This window comes from Archocentrus centrarchus, chromosome 7 (assembly GCF_007364275.1).
Source record: "Archocentrus centrarchus isolate MPI-CPG fArcCen1 chromosome 7, fArcCen1, whole genome shotgun sequence".
Taxonomy (NCBI): domain Eukaryota; kingdom Metazoa; phylum Chordata; class Actinopteri; order Cichliformes; family Cichlidae; genus Archocentrus; species Archocentrus centrarchus.
The window spans coordinates 6,461,712-6,482,288 of NC_044352.1; the positions used below are offsets into that span (position 1 = coordinate 6,461,712).

A 20,577-nucleotide genomic window follows, 5' to 3' on the forward strand; every position below is an offset into this window, starting at 1 on the left:
AGCAGAAGCCTGCCTGTCCTGACTTGATTTTTTTGGAGATATTTGGAGAGTATTGTGCCTTTATGGAACACCAACAAAGGTTTTTTTATTTTTTATTTTTTTGGTTTTTTTAACACTACACATTTTATACAGTTAATGACTTTTTTAAATAGGTTTTATAAGGAAATCTATTTTAAGCAGTCAGTATGGTTCCACTATGCAACCCAGTTCTGTGATCACATGGACAGTACCTCTTACAGAGCCAGTCAAGCAGACATTACTGTAGCCTTAATTGCCTACAAACGAGTGACAAAAGAGTATTTTACTTATTTGTACAGTTAAAAATGATTTCTACATTACATGCAATATAAATTCTAAGTGGTCAAATTGAGATTGGATATTGGTGGTTGTAAGTTGGGGAAATGGGGCGAACTCTTGTCTTTGGTCCTTTTTGAAAACAGACACACTGGAATATTTTGGCACATAGGACACGCGTTTATTTTGAAATGCCACAGTTTTCAGCCAAGGTTTAATAATAGTTCGTTTTGTTACTATATTTTTCTTCTATCGCTAAGTGGCAAACAACTTGCACTTGTTTTATATTGACAGTGCTGTAAGTAAAGCTGTGCCTTTGAAATTAGGACAGAGAATGGTGTTCTGCCCGAACAGAGATTTGCAGGCCTACACACTCTGATGTGTCATGCTGAGCGTGAGAAAACACTGTCAAGAGCAAGTGTAATGCCAGGGGCTGTGGTACTTGCAGTGCAACACTTGAAAATATCAAATTTGATATATATATATTTTTAATGTCTCTTTTTCTATATTTATTGGCCAAAAAATTTGTAAGTGTCCAGTACTTTGTAATGCTCAACATTTTGTATTGTACTCCGTTGGCCTGTTTTGAGGCTGGCCTTGTGTTTATCTGTTTTATCTGTGCCTATATAATGCACGTTTTGCTGTCAACGTTTAATAATTCAAAAAACTTGCACAGTTAAATCAACAATCCGATGTAAACCAGAGATTCAATCATTCAAGCAAACACTTTTAATTTGAAATTCAGTACAACATATTTTTTTGAGGGGGTTTTCTTGGGTTTAATGGGGGGGGGGGGGGGGGGGGGGGTTTCTATGATGTTTTATGTCTGCATGTCAACGAGTAAAACATGACGATGAGAACTTTGAAACCAGCTGTGATGACCAAAAGTATCTGTTTAAAGTCACGATTTGTCTTTTTGTATGAGAATAAATACAAAACTCATTTTTCCCACCTGGTCTGACCAAAACTCTGAAAGACAAGGTGCTTCCGATTTTTATTTTCAAATAAAAATTGGTTCTGTTTTAACATCTTTGTGTGTGTATGTTTCCCATGTCACACAAAAAAAGTCACCATACTGTATTAAATATCACTGAGTTACTGTTGGCTAGAAGGAAAAAGTAAAGGAAATTGTTGGGCCAACAAAAATATTTACTTGTTTATAGATCACACACTGCTGTTGTATAACGAACTTTACCAAAGACAAGACTTGGGAAGCAAAGTTCTCTTGTTTTGTCATGTTTTTAAACGTCATTCATTTCAGAGCAGATATGTTTTGACTCATTTAGAGTTATTAAAAATCTACTTACAAATTATACATTTAAAAAAAATACATGTAACACTGGCCTTTGGGACTGTTTAATTTTATTTATCATGTACTTTATTTTTCTTAAACTCTTTCTGGAGGTGTTAACGTTGAAGAGCTTAATCGGGAACCAGTTAATAAGTCAAAAGCTGTTTGACCAATGAGGCGTTCACTGGAGGCTGATTTTAGTTTTCCTGATTTAGCCGTTTTAGATCTTCTGAAGTCGTCAAGAAAACCATTTTTCTGCTTCTGCGGACCTTAAAAATTAAGCAAATTATACAGTACAAGGTAATATTGCATTACTGTAGATACAAACCACATTTTAAGATAATCTGAAACATAAGTGAACATATTTCACATGTTGCATGCAGTTGCACCATCCGTCATGATTGATATCTAAGTCATGTGATCGCACTTAAACCCATTTTTACGCTTAAATCCTGCTTTTATTTCGGTTTGATTAGAAACAGCTGAGACCGCAAAGTGTTTCCTTCACAGCGTTCATGTTGCGAAGAAACAAATTTCTCTGTTAACGGACAAAATACGCTTTGCCGTTGATATCGGTTACGTTTATGAGTCGGCCATTTTAGGTATACCGGTGTCATTCTTCGGTGTCACACCAGGAAGTGCAGCGTAATATGAATGTTATTCGGAAGTGGCGCTCAGGGAAGAGTAAATACATTTTGGGGGGTTATTTTTTGTAATTATAAAAAGTTAATTTGTCCAAGTAACTGCATTAGAAAGGCGGTGAAAGGCCGTATTTCCGACCTCGCTGCGCGTGTCTGGACTACAATCTTCTGGGCGTTTCCATGGTGACATCAGCAGGCTGCCGCGAGCTGACACGTACGGTTTTGTTTTAGAAGAAAAAAACTATCGCAGTAACGCAAAGCGAGGAAAGGAAACAGCGCGTTGCAGAGAGGTAAGGACAGGCATGTACAAATGCAGCCGTTTTGTGCGCTTGCCGGTGTGCCGCGTTCACGGGGGGCTGAAAATGATCGGCGATATCCGCCGGAGAAAGAAGGAGACGTCGAACTGTCGTTAGCTCTCCGGGCTCCTTGTTATTTAGCGTGTGCTGGCTAGCAGCGTTAGCTGTTAATATGGTCCCGGGCGTCTATTTTGGCTGGTGCTCGACCATTACGCCGAATGGGCTCTTCGCGTATTTATGTGAGGATGAGAGGTTCTAGCAGTGGTAGCCCGAATCGGAGGTGTGCTGACTATTAAAGAGCTTGTTAGCAATAGCATGTTTGTGTGCTAGTTATGGTGCTCAAAGCTTGACATTTAAAGCTAACCTGTTGTGTAACTTCATCAAACTAGACTACGCACTTCACTGTAATAGTGAAAGTAAGATTCATTATTTTCATAGCTTACACGCCCAGTCGCTAAATTTGCGTTTTATATTACCAGTAAAATAGTGTGCTTTGTGTAAAGGCCCATGTCGTTGTTGATGTGTTATAATTCAGATTATTGTGACACTGAAGTCGTTTCGTGTATGAAATTTTAGTGTGAGAAGCTTGTGTAGCTGTTCAAAATGTTGTGAAGTAAAAGTACGTACTTCACTCATGAGTTGTTTGGTCACTTTAATTGTAGCTTTGTGCTGTTTCTCTATAACTTTATACACACTGACCACAAAAAACCCCATCAAATTCTAGTGTTTTTGTGCCCGTGCATTACACGTAAATCATCATTTAAATAGACACACTTATACAATTTATAAGTTGGCATTACGTAAAAAATCGTAACTTGCTGGCTCAAAAAATTAGATGGCTTAAGTTAGGAGGGTGTGTTGTGCTATCTTATTTATATTGAGTGTGCATTGCTTAAGAGAGATAAAACACATGAACTTAACAGCATGCTAAACTAAGAGTACTACTTAATTTTTATTGCTCTTTATACAATTTTTGTTTACCAAATCAAACTAATAACTACTAAATCTACTATTTATTTTTAGTTTTAAGATTGATTTCAAGTTTTTTCAGTTACACTGATGTAAAAAATGTTAAAATTAAATTATGTTTATCTAATAAATGTGATTCATTTTAACATGGTTCCAATACACAAAAGCATGATACTGATGTGCTGAACAGAGTTTCATTATCTCAGCTTTTGCTTCATCCATGTGCCCCATACACCACAGCTACAGTCAGACTTTATGGCACCTTTCCTGCAGGTTACTGCAAAATAAAATTTAAAGTAGCCTAGAAGCACCATAAAAGTACATCAAGTAATTGGTTAACTTTAATCAGTGAAGAAAAATTAAATAATGCAATGCCCCACAAAGATTAAAAAGCTTAAAAAATTAAAATACAATAAAACTAAGTATTAAATGTAAATGAATGTAAAGTAACATCTTTAAAGCATGCTTACGCAGTCAAAAGCCAGGTTCAGTCATGGTGTTCTCTTGTTAACAGCTGAACCTATACCCTGTTCTTAGCCACATAAACACTGGAAAATGCATTACCCATCCAGAAGAATAACAGTCTAAATACAGCATCACAACTGAAATAATGGTTAAATTAACCTCTGTGAGTCTCTGCAGAAATATTCCATACTTAGAAAATTCCAGACCAAATTATGTAGCCATTTAAACAAGTTTGCACAATTATGCTACTGAGTATGTTGACAAAGAGTAACCCCCCCCCCCCCCCCCCCCCCCACACACACACACACACACACACACACACACATAAACTGCCTAGGGCTTTTGGTTTTTGTGTATGCAGGGCCAAGAAGATTAAATTAAATTTTTGTAATTTAAAAAAAGAATGCTTTTATTTATTTCACACTGCACTGTAATTACAAAAATGAATTTTTAAAAAGTATTTTTTTTTCTACAAAATGTTCTAAATTTCCTCAAAAAACCTAAAAAAAAAGTTTGAGTTAAATCTCCCATTTGTTATAGGTTTGGGAGTAAGACTTCCTCCACATCGCATGCTGTGTTGCCTTGATGTAGGCAGTGTGAGAGTACTGCCAGGAGTGCTGTGTCTGAGTGTGAAGCAGCAAGTTGTGTTATAAAATTAGAAACTGAGTGTAAAGAGGAGAAGGCTTTGGCACACTTCGCGAATGTTTTGGCTGCAAGTGTCGATGGTTTCAGTGTTTCTGGAATCACTGTTAGTGTTTAAGTGTTCAGAGAAAACTGCAAATATGTACCTGATTTTCTTCCATAAATCATTAACAAATAGTTGCACTTGTACTACCTGCTGCAGGCTTACAGTTTTTTGTTTTGTTTTTTTTTTTGCGTTTTTTGGCCACAGCGGCTTTTGTTGGCAGTGGAGAGAGACAGGAAATGGGGGAAAGATACAGGGGAAGACACGCGGGCAAATTGGCGACAGGCCGGGATGCGAACCCGCCCGCACCGCAACGCGGCATATGTATGTGGTCGCCGGCTACACCACGAAGCCACCCAGGCGCCCCGCACTTGTACTACCTGCTGCAGGCTTACAGTTATAGAGGAGTTTTTACTGTGACTGTTTAAAGTGGAGCAGAGGTGTAATTTACTTTAATTTCTATTCAGAGGAGACATCACCTGATCACAAGTGTCGTCTGATCCCAGTTCCTGATTTCATCATGAACGTGTTTGACCGCAGCATCAACATCGATGCCCTCTTCAAGTTCTCCCAAATGTACGTGAACATTTCATGTGATGGTTGCATGGTCTGCTTTTTAATTTGCATTTCCACTGCTCATGCTATTTTCATGTATTATCTCTCTTCCTACAGATCTCATTCCACCCAGGTGCACTTGAAGAATGTGTACTCCAGCTTGGCGGTTTGCATGTTTGTGGCTGCTGCCGGCTCCTATGTCCATGTCGTCACACGCCTCTTTCAGGTAACCTCAATAAGATACAGCAGGGTCTACATGTACTAGCAAATGGCCTCCTTCATGTTCTAGCCTAATTTACACGTTAATGTAACTTACCTGGGGTTGAAACTATCGACCTCAGGTAGGTACCTCGGTACAGCATACAAAAGAAGTGAGTACATTGCTGTGCAATATCAGTTAAATGTCAGATTACATAAAATTTATATTCACTTACAGCTGAACAGAATGGGCACTCTATGTAAAATAAAAAAAAAAAAAAAATGTTAGCCCATGTTTAATATATTCAAAATACAGGCCTCACAGCCATTGTTTATCTATTGTTTTTTCGTCTGTTGTATTTTTATTGTCTCTAGTTTTCAAAGTGAACCACTGCAGGACAGTCCCTTTTCTAGAGGCTGACTTTTGTCCAGGGACTGTGATTAAAGCTGGAAAGGTTGTCGCCATTGCTCAAGTGCAGGTTAACCTGTAACCATCTGCCCATTGGAGAAAACTGCTATTATACTCACAAGTATAATAATTAATAATATAATTACAAGTATAATAATAAATAATATAGTTTGTTTGGTCACCCTATCCATAGCAGGCACACCCCCTGCTCTTGCTTTGCCTGAGTATAATCATGGTTTGATTATGAACGTGTTCTTTTGAAAACTGGCTTAAAAGGCCAGTGTACTAAGGTGCCGTTTACACGAGACCGTTTTCATTTTGAAACGGTGTCGTTTTGATGCGTTTCGGCCTTGCGTTTACACGACAACGGTGTCGTTTTGATGCGTTTCGCCCTTCTGTTTACACGACAACAGAGTGAAAACGATGTGTTTCAGAAACGGGGTCCAGAGTGGAGCGTTTCAGAAACGCACCGGCTTGCGTTTTCGTGTAAACACTTGAAACCGGGGTGATTTGAAAACGCTCGACTCGCACATGCGCACTATGGTTGCGACGGCCAGTTTTTCGCGCACGCGCAAACTGATAAACAGTACTCGCGGATTCACGAGTGCTTCTTATGCTTTTCCTGTGTTTTGACCGTTTTGTAATTCAGCGTTGTGTGCAGCAGCGATCCAACCTCATCATCGGTCCACACAAAACCTCTCACATTGGCCGTTTTGTAAGTAATGAACAATTTGCCACACTACCTACTGTGTCACTCCACGCATGCGCGTCTTGCGTAAACAAACTGCAAAGAGAAAACCAACGCCAACTTGTGGCCTGGCATGGGAACTACATCGTTTTCATCGTTTCACATGTCCTCGTGTAAAGGCGGATCGTTTCTGAAACGCCATCGTGTAAACGAAAGGCTGAAACGCATCAAAACGACACCGTTTCCAGTGAAAACGGCTTCGTGTAAACGGCACCTAAAATCCTCCTTTTCTACATGGTTTGCATACTTTGTGGCCTGCTTATCATTGGATCATTGTTGGCTTCCCTGTCAGGGTGTTATGCTAAACAGTGAAGGTGGAGTGTTGTCTTTGATGATAAATTGGTGCCAGCAGTCACTGGTTTATCATTAACATTTGAGTAAAGTGTATCTAGCCTTCATTTTCGATGTCTTTTTAAAATTTTATGCTTTCAGAGACCAATATTATTTGACTTGTTTTTAAGGACCACAGTCAAATTAGAAATCATGAACATTTTTGTAGCATATTTAACTTAAGCAGCTCTTCTTTATATGGTACTGAGGGTGCTAGCCAACTTGTAGTCCCATCTTCACAGCGCCTCCAACATGAAAGATGTTCCCACAGCTAAGGTAGGAAGTCAGTCCAACAAAGACCAGCTTAACTTCCATTACTGAGGTTTATGTTTCACCATTGTTATTCATGACGGACTCAGTTCTTTTCAGCATGGAGGTTACTACTGTTGCATTCATTTCTTGGGAGATGTTCTGCTGTTCAGACACCTTTTTTTAGCTGCTCTTTTTGCTGAGGGCGATGTGTTTCTCTGCCTCTCTTTAAAACCCCACCAAAGGTGTCCTACTGGATTCAAGGGAGGCAGCATACTCATTATTATCCTGCAGTCCACTTCCTCTGTCAGGTGTCTGCAGAATGGCAGGCATCTTGCCACCCAGTATTTTGATATCTCCTTTCATATTGCCATCTATAAATGCTTTTTGGACTCATATCACCACACTTCCTCCTCCATGCTTCACTGTCATGATTAATCACATGAAACATTTTGGACCCCAGCATCTGAGCCAAATTCTCTCTATCTCTGTATCTCTCTATATAGCTGTATATTTAGATCTATATATCTATATATTTTTTTTTTTTTTGGTCTCATTTGACCACAGGATGTGCCTCCAATGTTCATCAGGGTTCTTTCTATGTTCATTGCAGTTTTTTTTTTTTCCTTTGATGTCATCTAAAGAGATTGACATTATGCAACCACTTTCGTACTCTGAGCTGTGATAGAAACTTTTTTTTTTCCTGTCGATAATCCTCGTGCCAAGCCTGAAGCACAAGGGTTAGATTGTGTAAGCACTCAGTCTGTGACGTTGTGGTAGGTGGACAGACATCAGGGCTCTGATTAGTGGCCTGTTCTGTACCTTGTGATTATTGCTTCAGCCATGTTCTGACTGGTAATAGACCTTTTATATGTCCTTTTTTCATCTTTTGTGAAGGCTTACAATCAAGTTTCAGTTCCTCTCAGTTCTTTCCCACATGGAGCTGTGGCGCAGATAGCCCATACATCAAAATTAGCTTATTTTATATCCATATGTAAGCATTGATCCTATGACTTTGACTTTTAGTCGGTGTTGTTTCAGTAATCCAGAGCTTTCTAACTTGTGTAATCACAGGTGTAGCCTAGTTTGAAGCCTCTATTTTCAGTATAGTGCAACCCCCCCACTCCCCCTACAGTGTGTTCACTGAGTGCTCATCATAACATCAACTTTCTTGAAGTGGGGAATTGGATCATGGACTAGTGGTGGATGATTTTTTTTTTTTACTTGAGCCAAATGTGTCAAAAACAAAAGACGTGATTATGGATTTTAGAAAATCTACAGCAGTCCCTCCTCCAACAGATGTTGACGTAGCAGAGAGCTACAAATATTTGTGTTCTGCTAACAAACATGTTTAAATCCAGTGAAGATGTTGCAGCTAAAATGCTCCATCAGAGAGGAAATTCGGTTCCCTCAGTGTTTCTACTGAGATGATGGCTCTTCATATTTTTAAATCTATATTTTAGTTTTTGCATTACTGCTTATTTTGGGAACCTAAATCAGTCATCAGTAAAAATAGACTTGGTAGTCTCTTGAAAACAGCCGAGTAAGATCTCAGGTAGGACTCGGTCCAAGCTTTTTGACATTTATAACAGGCAAAGTTCTGATACCCAGTAGGACTCTCAACTATCCACTCCACACAGGAAGCAACTAGCACCAACAAGGCAATCAGATACCATAGGAGGCAGGTCAAAATTCGCAACTTAAACTGACTACAGGCAAAATAAAGCCCGATAATGCAAAGTAGATGAGTCCCAAGTTAATCTTTGCTCACTTCAATGTGAGTGATTGAACCAACTGCCAATGAGAGCACAGGATACCAGTGATTGACGTGATAGGGTGGTAAATGCTTTAGAGAAGTACACAAGTACATGGAGCCTAGAATACCTGCTAGCAGCCATCAAAGACAAAGTGATCACTCTGTAGTTCTAGTACTATGCTTGCACTTTTGCTTTTATTGCATACTAATTTCTTGCATTTCCTCTTATGTTTTGTTTACTACTATTATATGAACTCTTGTTTAAAAAATGCATTTCCCCGGGACAGTAAGCCTGACCTTGAACCCAGAAGCTGGATTTGTGATTCTGCGTTTGCGTCCGTTTGCGTTGTTCTTGGCAGAGCTGAGGGAAGGTTAGATGCTGTGGAGCTCAAAAAAAGCCGTGTCATCCGGCAGTAATGATGCTATGCAGAGGTCGAATGCTGATTAGTTCACTTGAGCAGGAAAGGGGAACCACAACAGAGTTCACCACAAAAGGGAAGTTTGGGAAAAAAACAAAACAAAGATTAAAAAAAAAAGCTGGGGGGAAGGGGCAGCAATTAGAAGGATAAACAGTGGCTGCAGTGGACAGCTTTCTTTTTTTTTTCTTTTTTTTTTTTCTTTATTCTTGGTCCACAGCAGGACCAAGCATAGCCCACATTATGTGGTGGTTCCACATATTTTTGGCTCTCCTAGTGACAGTGTACAGCTACTGTGTATAGGTGTGGGTCCGCAAAGCTCTGCATCACACTTATGGACCAACACACTGCCATACTAGACACCTTTAGGCATATGTTTTTGATTATTCATGCAACTTTACAAATTGTTAAACAGTTTCAAATAATTTGACACTTAAGGGATTATTGTGCAGTGGTGTACTCACTTGTGTTGTGTACTGTTTTTATCCTTCCACACAAAATAAAATGGGAGGATATTGTGGTCATATCGTCTGTTTATCAGTCTGTGAGGTTTTTACCTTTCCAGTCTGTAGACTGAGCCATGAAATTTAGCATGTATTCTTTTTTTTAGACTTCTAATGCGATAATACGTATATGCTAATAACATGCAGCCTCTTTCTCATGCCTGACTGGCTTAGCCTAATCATGTGATCATGTTGTTCTGTGTACCTCCTTGACCACTGACTGAAATGGAGAAAGTGGGGATTCCCCAAATCAAGTAACTGACCAAGGTCACTGGACAGTAGCTAGATAGTGAGAAACTGGGAAATCCCAAATTTCTAGGTACAGAGCCAGGGTATTTATAGTAACATCACTTCCAGGCTGCAGTCTTATCGATTAACCTGTGATGCCAACTTCTGATTGGCTGAGCATTGTCTAACATGCTGGTCAGGGATGAATAGTACAGACTTTGTCATCACTGAGCAATATTAAAGCCATACCTACTGCTCAACAGTATTGCTCAAATCTAAACAACATGGTTGCATTGTGTTTTGTACTTGATTGCCTTGTGATTATAGTCATGTTACATATAATGCATTGATATCAGCAGATTATGTGGTATGGGTGCATTATGTAGTAATATTCCTGTACACACAAGTATAATATGATATGAATACCTTGAAAGTATGCATTATCCATCCATCCATCCGCTTCTGCACATCCTGTTCAGGGTTGCGGGGGGGCTGGAGCCTATCCCAGCTGTCATAGGGCATAGAGGCAGGGTACACCCTGAACAGGTCGCCAGCCTGTTGCAGGGCCAACACAGAGTGACACTCACATTCACGCGCTCAGTCACACCTATGGGCAATTTAGATTAGCCAATTAACCTAACCCCAGTAAGTGCATGTTTTTGGAATGTGGGAGGAAACCGGAGTACCCGGAGGAAACCCACGCAAGCTTGGGGAGAACATGCAAACTCCACACAGAGAGAGGGAGAGGCTTGGGCCAAGGTGGAATCAAACCCAGGCCTTCCAGATGTTATTCTAACTGTGAGGCAGCAGTGCTAACCACTGTATGCATTATATCTGGCTTATTGTTATAGATTATATAAATATAAAGGCGTTATGTAATATTCACCCTTGTACAAGACTGCAATATATACTAATTTGTTTACCATGGACATTTTTTTGTCTAGGATGTGTGTTTGTAGAAATGTTAAAGATAATCACAGAACATCAGTCGCTTACAGCATGATTAAAATCGTTTTGATTTAACGAGTGTTAATATTGAATACATATTTTTGCTGGAATATGTATTATATCTTTACTAATCCAGGGATGACTAAAATTATTTGGATAAAAGTTTAGGACAAAGCCTCCAAATTAGGCCAAAATAGTTTTGCAGAAGGTAATAAGATATCTGCTGAAGGGTTTTCTGTTATGAAATGAAGCTGTAATGTTATCCCAATGTCTACATTTGTTTTAAATTTTCATTCATTGTGGGAGAATATCCCCCATTGGTGATGGGTCTGGTTAGAGTAGTGAATAACACCAAATGTTGACAGCTTTCTTTCAGCAAGTCTGCTAGATGAGGTGGTGTTTGTATCCTAACCAGAGATGTGGTTTTATACTTTCTGATACGTTTTTTTGTTTTGTTTTGTTTCTCCCATTTCATTTGAGTTTCAGGTAGTTTCCAGAGTGAGTCTGACTGTTTCAGTTTCATTTTGAATGTTTGAGAAGTTTAAGTTTGAATGAATAAAACAACATAAACGCAACACTTTGTGAAAGTGACAAAAACTAAAGACATTTTCTGCATATTTATATTTTATTTAATAAGTACACAGTATAGTTATTTTTAAATCAAGTTTTTATTCTAATTAAGTTACCTAAAATGTGTTTTTTTTTTTTTTTCCTTTTACACAGTTTTACTTTTTAGCTTAATGCAATTTAACCACAATAACCTTGACCCTGGCCCATACAGTAAGAGATGATGGTGTAAATAACAGGTGGTATTTCCTGTCTAACGTTGCCTCTTCTTACCTGAAAGTTTAAATACTGTGAGAAACCTTGAAGCCTTTTTTTTTTTTTTTTTTTTTTTTTTTTTTTTTTTTGTGAAGGTCATCTTTGGCTGTTTCCATTGAGGATTACCACCACTAAGTCACTGAGCACATACTTTGTGGCTTAGTCACCTCTGTCCCATGTTTCATGTAATAACAAAAGCAGCTTCCAGCCGAACACGAAAGTCCTGCTAGAAGCAAGTCCCACCACTCAGCAGCCATCCTAGATTGAGTCTGGGTGGGGCTTTTAAGCTACTGTCTAAGTGAATGGGGACGGAGCCAATTTAAATTTTAGTTATCACTGGGACTCACAAAGCAAATCCAATTTTAAAACCGCTTCAAAATTTTGGGCGATTTTTGTCCCCAAAATAATTTTTTTAAAAGCTTTTTAACTTGCACGTTATGCTACATATGAGCACAGTTTCCCAAAACAGTTGTGAACGTCTGCGGTGCAGATGTCTGCACAGCAACATCCAGGATTGCTCCAGGGTCGTGTCTGCTCCTGATATAAACTGAGCAAAACAGGCTGCATGGGCTGTATTTCTACCACTGTTCCACTTTATTTTAGGGAGATTTAAAAGTAGAAAATGGTTATTATATGGGCTAAAGACTGGCGATGAAATACCCTTTTTCCGGAGACATTATAAGAGAGAGTCATGACACTCAAAAAAGCCTGAATAGAAATCTGTGGGAGAATAGCAGCAGTTCTGTATGTTTTAAAAACTTTGTCCTCTAGAAGTGAAACACATGAAATGAAAGTTAATTTAGGCATTGCTTCATAGGTGAACATTTTTATTTGGAAGAAGCACAAACATTTAAAACCAAACTCAATGACCATAAAAAATGTACAGATGACGTAACAGCCATACAACAAGCGCCAATAACAGGAGCATTTATTGTGCTCTTCAGGTACATTTAAAATAATGCTTGTACCATGGGTTGTAGTACACATCTGTAATTTGAATCTGGATCTGAATAATATTTGAATATAGGTGTTTTATTAACACCTTGTAGTTTTTCCCTAGTAATGTGTATTAGTCTTGAATGAGCTGTTGGAGTATTTAACCCCTCATGCAAGTATTGTCTTGGCCACAGTATTGGTTCCCTGTGTTTACCCTGTACCCTTGTTTTCAGGGCGGTGTGCTCTCTGTGCTTGGATCCCTGGGGCTGATGTTCTGGCTCGCCATGACCCCCCACAACCCCGAGACAGAAAAGAAGAGACTGGCTATCCTGGCAGGATTTGCCTTCCTCACAGGTAAGCTCACGATGTTCCAGATTAAAATGCGTTACTGTACGTGTGAACAGAAGTGAACCGTTGGTCTGTGAACATGCAAGAGCCTAACGCAGTGTTTGCTCACCAGGTGTTGGCCTTGGCCCCACACTGGACTTTGTCATCTCTGTCAATCCCAGGTAAGTGACAGATTATACTTGAATGTCTGCTAACAGCTCAGTGAATGAAAGTTAATCACATTGATCTTGACCTCTCTATGCAGCTCTAAACAAAACAGTGTCAATAAAGAACATATTTATATCTGTCCTGGTTTGTTCCTCAGCATCATTGTGACTGCCTTCATGGGAACCTCTGTGATTTTCATCTGCTTCACTCTCAGCGCTCTCTATGCCAAACGCAGGAGCTACCTGTTCCTCGGAGGTAATTACACATCCCTGCCAGCCATGACTGTAACCGTGTACTTCAGACCCCTCTGTATATTTCATTCAGTCACAGATGAGTTACAGAATTCAAGTTGCAGCACAGCAATGTCACAGACATCAGTGAACACAAAGTTTTTAATATTCCCCAAATATGATTGTGTAACTGTTATCTCACTAACAAAAAACTATAAACTGGTACATTAAAATACAATTACCATTTTTAGGTGGTTTTATTTAATCTTTTATTTAGTCGTCACATGTTATACAGTGTAAACAGTACTAGATTGTACATAATACACAGACTATGTACCAGGTAGCTACTGAACAGGCTCAGGTAGAGACAGTGCCTGTATATATTCCTGGCATTGACTGCTCAGTCCATCACAGCCTGATGAGAAATAAGAGCCACACCACAGGCTAAATTTACTGTATTACAAGTTTAATCTCTGTTCAGTTTTGGCTTCCAGTGATTATGAAAACTACATTTTCAGGACAAAACTGATAGCAGTGCACTTTTCCTAAGAGCTGAAATTCACTCGCTGGACCCAAAGTGAATAAAAGAAAATTAAGAAAGTCTGTCAGGAGCAACTGTGACATTCGCAGGAAGTGATAGTGAGCATAAACTAGGTGTTACGGTTGACCTTGGAAGATGGGCGTTATACCCCAAAACACGCTGATCTAAGCTTAAAACTCTACCAGATTATCCCATCACCCCTCACCACTTTTTATTTCCAATTATATATATATTTTTTTTCATTTAAATTATATTTTAAGTTCAAAAAAATTACTAAAAGGATGTTTAAAATTGGTAACTGCTTAATGTTTAAGTTACTGAATAATCAATGACCAAATAATCAGGATTTTTGTACAGTAATGACTGGAATAGTGTAATAACCTCTCTGCAAGGTTTTATGTGCTCCCGGGGAAGCTTTCAGGGAAGCATAAATAATTATTTTGATTGATGGGTGCATTTCTTTCCCCTGTGTGGCCCTCCATCTCATGCTGGCTCCCTAAACGCTCACTCAGTTATTAAAACTTTGAATACTCCTGACATAAGCAGTGACAATATTTAGCATCATTGGTGTAACGAACCTTTTTACTAAATTTTCCCTCACTTCTCTTATTTGTCTCCTCAGGCACACTCATGTCTGGCCTCTCCATCCTGTTCCTGATGTCTCTGATGAACGTGTTCTTTGGCTCTATGATTCTGTTTAAGGTGAGTGAACCAGCGGTGCCATCCACCCCTCCTACAGGTTTGAGCAGTTGTGTGTGATGATGGGCCATTTAACTTCTTTATCTTCTCCAACAGGCACACATGTACCTGGGGCTGCTCATCATGTGCGGCTTTGTCCTGTTTGACACTCAGCTCATCATCGAGAAAGCAGAGAACGGAGACAAGGACTACGTTTGGTGAGGAGCTGTGTTCCCTGCTAGCAAACGCCACATGAGCCCTTTATCTCCTGGCCTCTATTTTCTTATAACCAAATGTTATGCAAATACATCATCTCACAGTGACTGAGCATCACTTCTTATAAAAATAATTTGATGCAAATACACTGTATTATCAGAGTCTATCAGGCAGAACTGTCAGTTTGTTCTACTCTGTTTTCTTTTTCGCTCTGATTTTATCTCGACTGATTGATTTCTGTAGGCGAGAGGACGTTGTCATGTACTAGACCCCAGTATATGTGATAATGGACCTGAGGCTGTGAGCAGCCTTGATGAAATGCAGGAAAACCTTTATTTAAAGAGAAACTTGTATATTGAACACCTTGTTGTATTACGTGTACCTGTGGTAGCTGATTAATGTAACCACGGCCTTCTAATATGGTGTTTATACACATGGTTGTGCTGATTGAGAGAGAGAACCTCTGTTCTGAAGAAATTTTATTCACCCTGGAAAAAATAGCAAATGATGCGTACTTTTCCGATTGAAGGCACCCCAACTTCAGGAGTTTGAGCTGGACTGGTGGATTGCTGGTGCAGAGAGCTGAGCCAGAAGGCAAAGCTTTGGATTTACTGGTCCCTCTGGGTAAATCCTCCGGCTCCCATTTGTGCCACTTTGACTCGTTGCATAGACTTTGGATGTAATCGTGAAAACATTGCTTTACGTTCGCTCAAAGGTGAACAGAGGTTCAGACCCGCGCTTACTTTTTTCAACCAAGAAGCTGCTGTATCACATTATGAGGCCACAAATCCATCTACTTGGTGCAGAGGATGGATTCGAAGGTCTGGACCTAGAAAAGCTGCATTATGAATGAAAATGCCCTTTTTGTTTTTGCTGTTCAGAAACTAACTCTGTATGTCTTTCATTTTTCAGGCACTGTGTGGACTTGTTCCTTGATTTCATCACCATCTTCAGGAAACTGATGGTAATCCTCGCTATGAACGATAAGGTACGGACATTACTGCATTATTCGAACATTTCAGCGATCTCTTTCTGGTGACTGTATTTTTTATGATGGTCTGCTAACCAAGTGAAAAGACCATGGGCAGCAATGAATGTTGTTTGTGTACATCTTAAACAGTTAAAAACACACATGGGAGTTACACTGTTGCTCTAGCTCATTAATCTAAACCCATAAGGAACTACAAAGCATTGTAATATACACCAAATACACCATCCTGCTGCTCACAAGAGCAACAGATGTGTAGTCCACATCAGGTCTAAATGGTGTCTATTTTGACTAAAAGTCTTGCTGATCAGCTGGTTTCAGGAAAGTGTTTATAACAACATTTTTGTGAGCTAGAGCTCTTTAGCAGACACAAATGGACTTTGGGCTGAAATCTAGTGAAGTATAAAGAACCCTCATTGTTGGTTTTGGTTTGGTTTTTATGCTCTTTGTCAACAGTAACAGAAATATAGAATATTTCTATCATTAACCTTTTAATATGTTTCATATATATATATATTTTTTTAAACAACTGCAGATGTTGTTTTAAAAGCTGAAGTCACACAAAAACAGCACATTTTCTCATTTGGTCCACATGAAATTGAGCTATGCGCATTCCTCTGGTTTCATTTGCTGAGGTTTTGAGATATCTGAGAAAGCACCACAGTACAATGGCTGTGAGGGGAATTTTTATTTGTGGTCCATAAAACATTGAAAACTAAAACCAAGCTCAAAGTTTTTGAATAACTTGTGTAGCATCATGTATTTTCACAAACAGGGTCGCAGAGATCTGTCTACAACTTTGCATTTTCCTTTTTTAATAACAGAAAGGTTGTTTTATGTAATATTAGAGGTTTTTTTTATTCAGAGAGAAGTACACTGCTCAAAAAAATTAAAGGAACACTTTTTAATCAGAGCAACAAGTCAGTCAAACTTCGGGATATTGATCTGGTCAGATAAGTAGTGATGGGGTTTGTTAATCATTTTCATCTTCAGCTTATCCTGTTCAGGGTCGTGGGGCAGCTGGAGCCTATCCCAGCTGCCATAGGGCGAGAGGCAGGGTACACCCTGTACAGTTTGCCAGCCTGTCGCAGGGCCAACACGGAGACAAACAACTTTTCACACTCACATTCACACCTATGGGCAATTTAGAGTTACCAATTAACCTAACCCTAGTAACTGCATGTCTTTGGACTGTGGGAGGAAACCCACGCAGACACGGGGAGAACATGCAAACTCCACACAGCCAAGGTGGAATCAAACCCATTCTCACCACTAACCACCATGCCAGCACAACTGCTTTGGTGTTAATGAAATTCCAGGTGCACTAGAGCTGGCCTGGAATTTCTGAGGGTGGTCTGAGGGCACGACATCATCTAGTCTTCCCTGTGCTCACTGCTCAGCACCATGGAGCCTGATTTGGCATTTGCCATAGACTACCAGAATTGGCAGGTCCACTGCTGGCGCCCTGTGCTTTTCACAGATGAGAGCAGGTTCACTCTGAGCACATGCGACAAATGTGAAAGGGTCTGGAGAAGCGGCGGAGAACATTATGCTTCCTGTAACATTATTCAGCATGACCGGTTTGGTGGTGGGTCAGTGATGGTCTGGGGAGGCATAGCCATGGAGGGACACAGGGCTCTATAGGCTAGGCTACAGCACCCTGACTGCCATCAGGTATCAGGATAAAATCCTTGGAGCTACTGTCAGACCCTACGCTGGTGCAGTGGGTCCTGGGTTCCTCCTGGTGCGCAACAGTTCCTGGAAGATGAAGGAATTGATACCAGTGTTTTCAGGGTGTTCCTTTTATTTTTATATATATATATATATATATATATATATATATCTATATATATCTATATATCTATATATATATATATCAAATTTTTGAGCAATGTAATAAAATAGTTCGTTTGTCCTTTGACAGTTTCCATTCACACCTGTAATAAAATATAGGTCAGCATTTTCTACAGATAGATTTAAGTACATATTCATAAATAAAATTCTGTAGTTAAGAAAAATCTTTTTTTTTTTTTTTTAAATGAGACATCTGATATCGGAGTGATGACGTCACTCAGCGGCAGATAACTGCAAATGATCAATATCTTCTGTTATCAGATTTGCATGGCTCGATACCTTGAGGCTAAAGTCAGTCTTTGTTTCATAATATAAAACTGCAGTACTCATAACAACTGGACTAAATTAACTGTCCCTTTTCTTTTTTTTTCAGGACAAGAAGAAGGAGAAGAAGTAAAGCATCTTTGAGTAGCAGGAAAATAAAAACAATCAGAAAAGGCACAATTTGCAACGCACTTGGTGCTTTTCACTTTCTGTCTTCATTTTTCAAATTTAACTCCTATGTGGTCTTACTTTGTTGGAAATTCTTTAATTTTTTTTTCTTTCTTTCTCTAAACTTACAACAAGGATTGAATGTAAGTTTACAGTAATGCTCGTCCCATCCTGGCTGTGAATGAATACTTTAATGCTGCAGTGATAACATTTGGCCTGTAGAGGGGAGCCTTGCCCTATGATGGCTCCCAGAAGCTGAGCAACACCTAATGAGGATTTTTCATATTTACTGTTCTTTAGTGCCATAAATTAACATGATAGGCTCCTTTTTCTAGTGAGTCATGTGAGCTTCTGAAACTGATTATTGTAATATTTTGTGTAATGTCATTATTTATAGGTTTCCTCAGTTCTATTTAGTGAAATGCTCCCACTTAAAATGTCCCATAATTTTGACAGCACATCCGCCTTTTCAGAAGTTTTCCTCTGAATTGTTTTGTTCCCATATTTCTTGGTTTGGGGGTCAGAATTGTGAAGTGTGGTGACACTGATTAAAACCCCAGAAGCCTGTCAGACTCTCGATGATCTACACTGAACTCATTCAGAGGGACTTTCAGCCACTTGGTGGTCTGATTTTTGGATTTTGGCCTGATGGAGGAGGAAAAATCGCTGCCATCTGTCCATTTTTTTGTTCCTTCAGTTTGAATCGACAGGCAAGTAATTCAGACCACTTCCCTTGTAAATTTCTCTGTTGTCTAGAAAATAGTTTGCAGGATGTTAACCTGATAATTTGGCATTTGTATGATTTTTTTTTTTTTTTTTGAAAGTGTATACTGTGAAAAACTTATTTTATTGACATAAAACAAACTAATAATTTGATACATTTGGTCAAATAAATGTGTTGAACGTACTGAGACAAAGTGAGTGTGTCTTCATTACACGCATACTTAGTGGTGAGAGAAGCTGAAGCCTCCAGGCAGAGTGCTGAGGAGCAAAGCGCTTGTATGAATGTGTGCATGAATGAAGAGAAAGCGCTATATTACTACAGTCAGAACAAAAACTGTTATAAGTTTCCAAAGCAAAGAGTTGGGGTTAAAGGTCAGGACAGGGTCGCTAGCCTGCTTGAACCTCAGTGTTTTAATTGTATTTTAATTTTACTGGTTCCCTGGATCTCTGAGTAACAGCATTACAAAAGCAGCTTTGTTCCAGCGTCCATCACTCCATAGCTTTTACATCCTACATGATGTGGGACAGATTGATTTTATTTATTTATTTTTTTCATAATTATGTTGTATTATGCTTGTCTGTTGTTTTGAGAAACGTGCATGCGAGAATGGAGGACGCGCCTACTGCAGAACAAATGTAGGTACATATAAAGTAACCCGAACCTCATATTTCCCCCCCCTCCCCCCCTCCCCGGGAAGATCAGAATTTATGGTTATGAGTAAAATATTTGAACTCCTTTTTTTTTTCTCCTCTTGCAGCACCCCACGGTCTTCAGGTAAATAAAGTCTTTTCAAAGCTTCAGAGGATTTACTAAAAATACCTTTTTGAAAGACTGACTAGTTTTGAAGCTAAAATGTTATTTATAGTCATTTCCATAACTAATTCAGTGTCATTTTTCAAACGAAAAATGGAAATTATAATTTTTTTTTTTTTTACATTTGCATAAAATATTCTTAAACTAAATCACTGCCTTGATGGGAAATGTAACATTTGTCCTCCAGCCTGCAGAGTTTAAGACATTAGTGAAGACTCCCTTTATTCTGAATAAATGCCTTTTTGTATTTTGTTTCTTTATAACTTAAGGGAACCATTCGCTCATTAATTTACATATGTTTCCTCTGGTCTGTAGTGCTGTTTATCCATCTAGATTGTTTTGGTGTGACTTCAGCGTCTCTTTCCAAAAATCATGACCCAGTTACTCAAAGAAACCCACAAACTTGTGTGCAGGTTCATGCATTGAGTATTTTCTGAGCTACACCCGCTAGCTTCATGACAGCCTGACAGGACGGAGACATTAATGGCGCCACCTCGGCTGAGTCTTAATGATAGCTGCCTGGGTTTCTGACACAGGAGGATGTATACAATAGAAATAATTCCTACAATAAACATCTCACAACATGGTTTATTTGATTTTTATTTGATATGTTTGTTACAGCCGTATGACTATTAGCAAAAAGGTACTTTGGTCAATTTTTTGTACTATTGTTGATGAATTCTTGGACAAGCAGTAGGTCAGCAGTTCATTTAGATGAAGCTCGTGTTAAAGTGGTTATTGTCAGCATATGTGCAAGTAAACCCCTATGAGCCAAAAGCTCAGACTCAGAGTGCTCTAAGCACGCTGATAACAGGTTTTTTTTCTACTTTTGCCTCTGTATGATGTCAGTGAGAGTGGATATTCCTA

At 39.1% G+C, this 20,577-nt stretch overlaps 1 protein-coding gene across 4 annotated transcripts; it reads left to right on the forward strand.

Moving 5' to 3' along the window:
- Positions 1-1,735: 1,735 nt before the first annotated feature.
- Positions 1,736-19,039, forward strand: tegt (testis enhanced gene transcript (BAX inhibitor 1)). 4 transcript variants are annotated; one of them, XM_030733618.1, is made up of 10 exons: positions 1,736-1,885; positions 5,109-5,217; positions 5,314-5,422; positions 12,973-13,093; positions 13,200-13,248; positions 13,392-13,489; positions 14,628-14,707; positions 14,801-14,901; positions 15,812-15,887; positions 18,115-18,138. In XM_030733618.1, exons 2-10 carry the CDS (start codon positions 5,162-5,164, stop codon positions 18,136-18,138), a joined length of 714 nt encoding a protein of 237 aa, XP_030589478.1. In that variant the 5' UTR covers positions 1,736-1,885; positions 5,109-5,161. The 4 variants fall into 4 exon arrangements, with proteins under 4 accessions (XP_030589478.1, XP_030589476.1, XP_030589479.1 ...); XM_030733616.1 differs by lacking the exon at positions 1,736-1,885 and adding an exon at positions 2,202-2,516; XM_030733619.1 differs by lacking the exon at positions 1,736-1,885 and adding an exon at positions 2,684-2,802.
- The last annotated feature ends 1,538 nt before the right edge of the window (positions 19,040-20,577 follow it).

What these genes read in the sequence shown, in the direction of transcription:
- tegt (XM_030733618.1), top strand. Translation starts at nt 5,162, where the DNA reads ATGAACGTGTTTGACCGCAGCATCAACATCGATGCCCTCTTCAAGTTC. An exon ending in AGGATTTGCCTTCCTCACAG is followed by an intron (nt 13,094 to 13,199) that starts GTAAGCTCACGA and finishes TTTGCTCACCAG; the next exon opens with GTGTTGGCCTTGGCCCCACA. An exon ending in GAGCTACCTGTTCCTCGGAG is followed by an intron (nt 13,490 to 14,627) that starts GTAATTACACAT and finishes TTGTCTCCTCAG; the next exon opens with GCACACTCATGTCTGGCCTC.